Here is a 10,187-nt window from a genome sequence, read left to right on the forward strand (position 1 = left end):
GTTTAACATCGTCTTGGTAATTTAAAACAAGAATCTAAACATTTTAACAGAACAGTTGAAAGTACCATTGACTTGAAGCTGAATTCCAATCAGCTCTACAGAAAGGTTTTACTCAGATTCCTGTAGTTAAGGACCTCCTCCAGGGTTCTTGTCTGCACTTTACCTGTCACGGACCCAGCTCTGGAGGACTCGGGGGTCCGTGACCAGTTTTGACTGTTGTTATTGTTGTTAGTATTATTATTATTTGGTGATGTGTGTTTTCTCCACAATGCTGTGTTAGTCTGTGTCCCACTCGTATGTATAGGCAGGGTGTGGGTGTATACGTGTGTATGTCTGCGGGTGTGGCTGGAGGATGGAGCACAGCCACCTGCAGGCCTGATGGGTGTGGCCCTGCGAAGGACTGGCCACACCTGAAGTTCCTGCCACACCTGTTGGTGATCAGGGCTCGTCGGGGGAGCTACTTAGGAGAGTGTTGGAGCTCCCACCGGCGCGGGATCATTGAGTTATCGTACCAAGTTAGTGTGTCAGCATATGTCTGTGTTGTTCGTATATGCCCGCCGAGGGTTAGTGTTGATGGCTGCCTCTATGGTTTCCCTGCAGGAGGAAGAGTGGTCCAGAAAGGCAGCACGCACGGGGTGTGCGGAAACACAACAGCGGGGAGCACGAGCACAGACGTCGGAGGGAAGCACGCACACGGGGTTCAAGGGAGCAACGGGGAGTTATTGTGTTTACAGTTTTTCACTGTGAATAAAGAGCACTGTTTGCATCGCAGAGTCTGCGTTTTGGGTCCTCCTTTCCCCACATCCCCACGGTCTGCCAGCCAGACCGTGACATTACCATTGAGGCCGCCCTCGGTAAGATCCACAACACAAAATACAGCATCGTACAGAAATATCTTTTTGTTTTCTCTATTACTTTCCTTTAGTAAAGACACCTTTAGTAAAAACTTGTCTTCTGCTAATTATTTCTTCCTATTCTATGTAGACAAATCTAGGTCTGTGGACTAATAGGAAACAGCTATTTCTTCTTAAGTTAATCTTCATATCATACGCATGTAATAGAATACATCAAATCCACAAACATAAACTAGTAAAACAAAAAAACCGAAGTAATTTGAAATTAATCTTTAAATGATTGTAACTTAAGTACAGATTGCCTTTGTTTCTGAAAAAGCAGAAAACGCTGCATGAACCCAGCTGTAGCGAGTGTTAAGTTGAGGGACAGTCTTTTTCTGTTCCTGCCACAAAATCCAGGTTCCTTCCTCCTGGTTAGTCCAGCTTCCCACTCTTTTCCCAACACAACTGCATCCCATCATTTCCAGTTAAGAGTCAGCATTTATGGACCAGCTCGTGGCCTCATTCTCTGCTGAAAGGTCTTCTGTCCTGTAAACTTTTATTCTCCTTGTGCTCACTCATCACAGACTGCCAATTGCTTTGCCAAAAGGTTGAGCGCACAAAGCCTCATTAAACAGTGCTTTTATGTGTGTGTGTTTTTAACCTGTTTGATGGCACAATAATGGGCTTACAATATCCACCTCAACCTCAGAATCACCTCAGATCCAATTCCTGCGTCTTTTGAACAGTTCTATCCTTCAGGCTCAGGTCCTCTATCAGAGGCCTGGGAGCTTGAGGGTCCTGTGCAGTATCTTAGCTGGGGTCTTGGCTGGTGTGATAGACCCCAGCCTCTATGGATCTTGTGCTCAGAGCTTGCTCCTGTGCTGCCATGATTAGTGCCTCTGTGCCTCTTTCAGTCCAGCTTTGTCTAGCCACTGGTAGGATTTCTGGATGTCAGCCACCTCCTCTATCTGCCAATGATGTATACAGTCCAGGGGTCTGTCCTTCCATGGTAGTTCCTCCTCTTCCTCCTCTTTCTTGGGTTTCTGCTTAGGGTATTCACTGAGCACGCGGCTGGTGGGATGTTCAGGCCTATGCAGAACAGCGCTGGGGACAGAGCATCGCCTTGGCTTGATGGTGACTTGTGCTATGGGCTTGAAGTTGGCCTCTAGTGTTGTATGCCACAGTCCCATTAAGTTCCTGATGAAGGCTCTTAGGGTCCTGTTGATCTTGTACAGTTCTAGGCATTCCAGGCATTTCATAATCCTTCTTGTAACCCAGACCTTCCCAAAGTGTGGGGCCCGCCCCCTAGGGAGGGGCACAGAGCCATTGCAGGGGGCGCAGTATGAAAAGGGGAACATTTTTCTTGTAAAAACAAAGGGGGGCCCAGCAAAAAAAGTTTTGGGAGTCACTGTTGTAACCAATCCAGGCAATGCACAGATTGGTCCGTCTAGCCTTGCAGTCTCAGGTGACTGTTCTACTGGTGTTTCGCTCCTCTGATATTCTTGCCAATTCCTTTCTGTGCCACGCTCATGTGCTTATGTGTGTGTGTATAAATATAGTTATATTATCTTAGGTATAGTGGTTGTATAGTAGTGTTGGACAGAGTAAGACGGCCACAGTGATAGACATAGCGATACCAAATGACAGCAACATCAGGAAGAATGTACACAAGAAGCTGGAGAAGTACCAAGCGCTCAGAGAAAAGCTCCAGAAAATGTGGAGGGTGAAGAGCCACATGGCACAGCATAGAAGAGCCACCTTGGTGGGACAAGGCTCAGCTGTTCATCTGCACCTAAAGGACAAAGGTCACTCTTTCAAGGATGCCAATGTTCACATTTTGGAAAGAGAAGACAAATGGTTTAAAAGAAGAGTGAAAGAAGCCATCTATGTCCTCTGTGAACGGCCATCTTTGAACAAGGTTAGTGGCTTACAACACCAATTCTCTGCCATCTATAATCCAGTTTTGAGATCCCTCCCCAGACACCTTAACACCCACCTACATCCTGGGCCATTTGACCTCAGTAAATCACATGATAGGGTGGGGCTAGCTTTCATGGTGGGTTCACCTGAAACCTTGGTTGATTGTGACCCACACCCGTTTTCACACCTTTGCTCATGTGATTAGGTAGAGGACAAATAGGGGGTCCATGTTCCTCTTGGGGACACTCCCACAGGGCTTAAAATCTGGGACTCTCCACCATTTGACCTTCTTGAATGAGAGGTGAAAGGTCTTAAAGCAACTTAAAGAAGTCCAGACACTTTTCTTTCCAAGCTACTTAGACTAAGATGACCTGGATCACTGAGACCTTTCACAGACATACAATATATGAAAGAAAGGTTAGATTTTGTGTTTGACTTAAATCAGTAGTTCCCAAACTTTTTTTGCTAGGCCCCCTTTGTTTTACAAGAAAAATGTTCGCACCCCCCCCCCCCCCCCCCCCATGCACGCACACGCACAAACACATCCTCCAACCACACACACCCATATTTTGCTCCATTGCGGTTTCTTTCACACCTCAAACATTTAGTAAACAATTAAGCAAATACAAGTAATCTGCAATAAATTACAGGTAGTAAGAAAGTAAACTACTAACTCTATTACGCTACGTCCACACCTACACGGGTATTTTTGAAAACGCAGCTGTTTCTTCCACACGTAAACGGCGTTTCGAATCACCGAAAACGCAGATTTTTTAAAACTCCTTTTTTTCTGTTTACGTGTGGACGAGGAATACAGAGTTGGTCACGCAACGTCAAAGGTATGTGCCTTTTTCACATCACGCTGTGCGCCACGTTATGGTTTACATGAGATGAATTACAGAATGGCAGGTAGAGACAAAATACTGTTAATCTTACTGTCTTCAAGTTTTACACACTAACATATACACACGCAGTTACTGTCTCTCCATTTAGAAAGGCAGAGGCGTCACGGTGTAATTATTTTACTGTATGTGTGTAATAATATTCAACATTGCTATCAATGCATTTTTCAAAAAATGCCTCTCTGTGCAAAATGGGCTTAAAAACATAAACAACTGTAGGATACTGTTTGTCCGTGATTTGGAGAGCCCAGTGCGTGCTCCCGACGCAGGGAAAACCAATCCTGCAGGGGAGACCTACCTTGGCACTTGTGCAGGTGAAGCCAAAGGGAAGATATGCTTCGCCATATTTTCTAGTCTTTGGCTTAGAATGAAGTTGGTTTGAAAACATATTCAGCGATGCTTCATCTCCTGCTTTGCATTTCTGTGGGCGCCCTGTGCTAGCAGTGTCCAAGCGTTTTTTTTTTTTCTTCCCCCCCCTTTTCATACCGTGCCCCCCCTGCAATGGCTCTGCACCCCCCCTGGGGGGCGGGCCCCACACTTTGGGAAGGTCTGACTTAAATGTACTGTGTCAAAAGAAGAACAGAAACTATCATGTCATATTTTTACAAAGAGAAAAAACAGCAGCTTTATCACTTTATTTGCTGAAGTGAAGAGATGAATGCTCTACAGTGGCTTTTGTTGTCCATGTGCATTTGCTCCAAAGGTATGTGTGTTCTGTATAATGTATAAATTCTTAAAATATATAGAGTTAAACAGTATGTGTTTTGTTTTGTTTTGTTTTGTTTTATCTTATTTAGCTGAGGAAAAAAATTTCATTATTAAGATTTTGTCCTGTGCATTGTCTTCCTCTCATTGTTTACCCTGTTTTTGTTTTTTTCTTCATCACGTTTTGCTCTCAAATTTATTGCAGTGACTCAACCTGAAGCTTCATCTTGGACTGCTGCTGTGTCATCCTCAGTGAAAGGTCTCCTTGGATCATGTGTGGTGATCCCCTGCTCTTATAACTACCCAGATCCAAAAACCAATACCACAAGCTTTACAGGGATTTGGTACAATGACAATGATCAAGTCGTCTATCATTCTGATGCATCTCAAACTCCGGGTCAGTTTCGGAATAGGACAAAGCTGCTGGGAGACCTCAGCAAGAAGAACTGTTCTCTGATGATTGATGATCTTCAACAAAGTGATGTGGGGCCTTTATATTTCCGGATTGAAATTAAAGGCTATGACCAGTACTCCTACAAAAATAACAAAGTCTCTATTTCAGTCAGTATGTAAAATAATTTATTTTAAAAATTATTGTAAGCATGTTGTGAATATTAGCATAACTATATTTGTGAAAAGATAACATCAGTAATATCCAACGGATGTTTTCACTGTTTTGTTTGCAATAAAATAGGAAATATCTCTCCATTAAATAATCCCTATGCCCAGTCACTGTTTTTAATCTATTTTACTTTTTACAGTTAAATACTTATCAAATCAATTCACTTGATCAAAATTGATAGCTGCATAAAACACAACATCAGCAGCTATACTGTTTAAGTGCATTTGTATTTCCAATACAGTACACTTACCTTCACAACTGCATTTGGTTTATGACTATAATCTTTTTTGTTAACACAGGTCAACCTGATTTATCTGTGCAAGAGGAAGTAAAGGAGGGTGAGAATGTGTCTGCATCCTGCTCCGTGTTTCACTCCTGCCCCACATATCCACCTTCTTTCATCTGGAGTCACTTTGGAGAACAGCAAAATCAAACACAGCAGCTTCATGAAGGCCAGTGGAATTCAATATCTACTCTGACCTTTCGCCCAAACCGCTCTGATCACAACAAGCCTTTAAAATGCAGAGTAACATACCATCGAGGGCTGCACCTGGAAACATCTAAGATACTTCAAGTAAAATGTAAGTATACTGTATCAGTTTATACTAATAGCAGATAATTCTACCAGTGCAGATAATCAAATTCGGGTGAAACGGGTGAAAACCCGTTTTTATCAGTTATGTGAAATTGCCAGAGCAAAGCCTTATCTTCCTCCAAAAGACCTAGAAAAACCTTTTCATGCCTTCATCACCTCTGGACTGGACTGCTGCAATTCTCTCTATTTGGGTCTTCAACACTCATTTCTCCATTGCTTGCAGGTAGACCAAAATGCTGCTGCACGTCTTTTAGTGTTAGAATGTATGAACATATCACTCCAGTTTTAGCAAATTTACACTGGCTCCCTGTCTAATATCATGTTGATTTTAAGATTCTTTCACTTACTTTTAAAGTTAAATGATATGGCGCCCAGTTATTTAAGCAAACTCCTCAACATGTATAACCCCAAAAGAGCACTGAGATCATCTAGCCAGATGCTCTTACTACAGCCAAGGTCTCGATTGAAGCATAGAGGAGATCGGGCCTTCGCAGTTGCAGTGCCTAGACTCTGGAATAATCTGCCAGATGATATTCGTACTTCAGAGTCTATTCAGTCTTTTTAAATTGTATCTTAAAACTCACTTTTTTAGTGTTGGCTTTTAATTCAAGTTTAGTTTGAGTAGCATCACGCTTGTTTTATGTTTGTTAATGCATTTTTTTTCTATTGTTTTCTCTTGTTCTTAATTAATTGTAAAACACTTTGTTGCTTTTAAATGTGATATAGGAATACATTTTGATTTGATTTAGATTTTAAAGCTTTAATTTAAAGGTTGAGTATAAGTCAGATGTAAATGAGGGAGAATCTGTACACCTGAAGTTCTCCAGTGATGCTAACAGGATATGATAAATCCCCACTAATTATATTTCTTGTCCTTAAAGCTGCCCCTGACATCAAGACTTCCTCAAAGTGCTCCTCTGAGAACGGCATCATAAAGTGTGACTGTATCGTAGAGTCCGAGCCTCCCAGCATGGTCTATTTTATTTTGGGTGACAGAGTCATGCAAAGCAGCAAAGCAGAGAAAAATGGCTCTGTTACTATTGAGACTCTGCAGACAGACTTTGGGTCTTTCAGGCGTGTGCAGTGCCTGGCAAACAACGTGGTGGGATATGACAACATCTTGCTCTCTTTACCTGTTAATGGTAAGAAAGACTTAAGATGCACTGATCTCTCTGTTTTTACATGACAAAAACACTCATTATGGTTTCTATCTGGACAGACAACATGCAGAATATTCTTATCTCATCTGGAGCAGGTGTGATTTTTCTGATTATTCTGATAGGAAGTGGGTTGGGAGTTGTTAAAAAATGGTAAGTTGTCATAAACATAATCATTGAAAATAAGCATTTGTTATTATTGCATCATTTGTGAAATAATAGTCATAATTACAACCAAATGAACACCAGAATGTATGTGTGTGTGTGCAGATCGATCGATCGATAGATAGATATTTAAAATATCTGTGTCTTTTTGGTTAGAGGCTGTGAAAAGTGTCAGTTTCCTTTCTCATTTAATTAAAAACATTTTATTGCCAGCAGGGGGAGATCAAGAGACACAACAACCACTAACCTGAGCAACATGATGTCAGACAGACCTGTGGAGCTCCCTCATAGTGCCCCACAAAAAAGGTTTTAATTCTTCACTTCTGTTTGAAAACAAACAAATCTTACTGATGATTAAATATGATTTAAGAAGATATGCAACTAGATTTAATCTTTACCTTTTGCATTCTTTCTCCAGAAAAAACCGCTGTAACGATATCCCTTGCCCTGACATGTACAACAACCCTCCTGTCTATGGCAATGTAGGGATAAGTAATGTTTCCTTCATTAGTTCATTCATTTTGTGCATGCATGAAAAGGGGAGTGAATTAATCTTGTTTCTCTGTGCAGACTGACTGCGATGAGTCAATATACAACAATGTGTAGCGTGTGGAAAACCAGCTGCAGTCCATGTTTGTGTCTTCTGATATGAATCAAGAAAAACATCCTTGTGCAACTTAATCACATATTTCTATCATATATTTTTCACACTTTCTTTGGAAAATAGAGTAAGTAAATAGTATTTGTTAAAGTGCTCTTGTTAATCTCATCTAGAACATTTCCTTTGGCTTATCAAATTATATTGTTTAAAAAATTACCAGTAACGTATTGTAAAAATCTTTAAGTTGCTAGGTCGCAAAGGTTGCAGATTTTAAAAAATTCAATCGCAAAATTATTATTATGAAGTATATAATATATGACATATTTTTTTTCACAAATGTGTAATTCACATTTGTACATTCTTACTGTAGGTTTGTAAAAATCTACACTAAGAATGTACTCATGTTCAAAATTATCGCAACATATTGTCTGATTAAATTATGTGCAAACTTGTCAAATTACTAAAAATGTTTTGAAACTATGTTGTTCATTATTTATACTCAATATCATTTTTCTTTATTATTACCTTTGTTAAGAGCTGTTATGGGTTATCAAATACAACATCAGTCAAGTTATATGATATTGGTCTATCAGCACAGGTCTAGTTGAAGGATGTTTGACCTTCATGGGGTGTGGGTATTTGTGGAGAATAACTATAGATTAGTCTTGAGCATTTATGCAAAATGAAATAAAGAACAAAAAAAGTGTGTTATTCAACCATATTTAATGTCTTACACAATCGTTTACACAGTGATGTTTTAAAATAAAAAAATTTAAAAAACTACCATCAGAATTATTCATGTATGTTTTTGCTTTATGAAGCCATGTTACACATTCTATGCTAATTTCCTTCTGTTTCCTATTACCACTGCAATATACTCACGGCCTGTTTTATATTTTGATACATGACCAAAGTTCTTGCAATTCAATTGCAACACAAGTAAGACTAATTGGTAATCAGGTCTGGATTTTGCAGGCCAGCATGCCAAGGTGAACAAATGTAGTAAATGCTGCTTTGAAAAAATGATTTTGAATATTTGATCGAGATTAGTGGAATTGCTCAGAGTTTTATTAGTTTGATCTTTCTGTTGTTAGAAATGTGTGGAAAAGGTTTAATTCAAAGACTTACAACAATCATCTGTGCCAGAGACAGCTTGCTTTCAACTCAAGTTAACACAGACCTTTATATCAAAGATATTTAAACAGACTGTGACTCAGTAGTCAATGAAAATATTAATACTGGTCAGAAGATGGGGCTGTTAACCAAAATTTAAATATAGCAGTTCCTGAAAAGGTTCAGCAAAAAATCTGAATTTGAAATATTGAAAAACATGAACATGCAACAATAGATAAAATGGAATATGGTTTATTCTTCATTAAACATTACAAAGCACAAAATAAAACCAAGAAAAACATGCTCAAAAGTCACAGAGTAAAGCATGTGTGTAAAAAAAAAAAAAAAAAAAAAAAAAAGTGATTAATATTTGAAGTCATATGAAGGTGATGTAAACTAACGGACACCATCAGTCCAGAAAACAACAAACTGAAAACATCAGAAATTAACCACCACCACAACTTTCAGGAATTCAGGAAGCTGGAAATCAGAGTTAAGGGGAAGAAGAACACAATGAAGAATAGTACAAAAGGTTAAGTAAAAAAATAACATAATTCCTTTTTTGTTTACATTTTTTTCTGATATTTTCATATTCTAGATATTCTAGATACATATTTAAGCATTTTTTTATTCATCTTTAGGCATAAAAAGAACATTTTAGAACTTCATTTTTTAAACATGTACTTTTTAAAGAGTTTTTTACATGTTCACTTAGGTGGACAATTTATAGTGTATAGAGTGAGACATCAATGTCCAGTGTAGTGGTTTATGTGCAAGTATACCATCGACACTGACACAAATACAAGAAAATAGCCCTTGAATAGCTGTCTACTGTAGTGACCACTATGCGTGAAACGGTTAAACATACCTGATTATATTCTGATCAGTATTAAGCAATTAAGCATAATTGACTATCAGAAAAAAAAATACCTAATACCATTTCTCTTATTCACAATCACGTATAATGATGGGTTGTGTCACGGTACTGGGTGACCCAGTTTCGTTGTATTTTGTTATTCATTTGTGTTCTAGTTTCAGTTTAGCTTATCTAGTTAATTTCTGCCATTTTAGTCCTTTGTTTTTTAGATCCTTTTGTGTCATCTGCCCCTGTAGTAAGTCTCCCTGGTTTGTGTGTCTACCTATCATGGTTCTTGCCTGTGTGGTTCTTGTTGTCCTGTTTCCTGTTTATTCTGAAAGTCTTGTTTCCATGTTCTATGTGCGTATTTCCACTGTGGTGCCATTATGGTCAATTGTGTCCGCTGTTTCTCCATGTGTGTTCACTTCCCTCTGTTACACTCAGGGGCAATTCTAGGATCAGAGCTTTGGGGGTGCTGAGCACCCAGAGAGCTGCCCATCCTGGCAAGGTAAACTTTAGTCATCACGATGAGACTTCTTCCCCGTCTCTGTCAGTCCCTGCATCCTTAAATGTCTCCAGTTGTCCCGAGTTCCCTCTGACTGTCTCCTTGGTGCATTTAAACCCCTGTTCCTCCCTGTCCTCATCGTCTGTTGTCTTCATCTCCATTATCACTCATCATAATTGTACCCTCTCTGTGCAAGTCTGCAAATTTCTT

General features: G+C 39.5%; 1 protein-coding gene across 1 annotated transcript; it reads left to right on the forward strand.

Moving 5' to 3' along the window:
• The first annotated feature begins 4,312 nt into the window (after positions 1–4,312).
• On the forward strand, positions 4,313–7,632 carry LOC146658897 (myelin-associated glycoprotein-like). The gene is made up of 8 exons (XM_085424169.1): positions 4,313–4,361; positions 4,482–4,928; positions 5,285–5,566; positions 6,453–6,722; positions 6,800–6,890; positions 7,116–7,208; positions 7,321–7,384; positions 7,473–7,632. Exons 1-8 carry the CDS (start codon positions 4,313–4,315, stop codon positions 7,506–7,508), a joined length of 1,332 nt encoding a protein of 443 aa, XP_085280295.1. The 3' UTR covers positions 7,509–7,632.
• The last annotated feature ends 2,555 nt before the right edge of the window (positions 7,633–10,187 follow it).

The sequence above is a fragment of the Rhamphochromis longiceps genome, linkage group LG11 (genome assembly GCF_057381845.1).
Source record: "Rhamphochromis longiceps isolate RC_006_pf linkage group LG11, R_longiceps_female_GT1.1, whole genome shotgun sequence".
Lineage (NCBI taxonomy): Eukaryota > Metazoa > Chordata > Actinopteri > Cichliformes > Cichlidae > Rhamphochromis > Rhamphochromis longiceps.

What these genes read in the sequence shown, in the direction of transcription:
- LOC146658897 (XM_085424169.1), top strand. Translation starts at nt 4,313, where the DNA reads ATGAATGCTCTACAGTGGCTTTTGTTGTCCATGTGCATTTGCTCCAAA. An exon ending in TAAGATACTTCAAGTAAAAT is followed by an intron (nt 5,567 to 6,452) that starts GTAAGTATACTG and finishes TTATATTTCTTG; the next exon opens with TCCTTAAAGCTGCCCCTGAC. An exon ending in CATAGTGCCCCACAAAAAAG is followed by an intron (nt 7,209 to 7,320) that starts GTTTTAATTCTT and finishes TTCTTTCTCCAG; the next exon opens with AAAAAACCGCTGTAACGATA.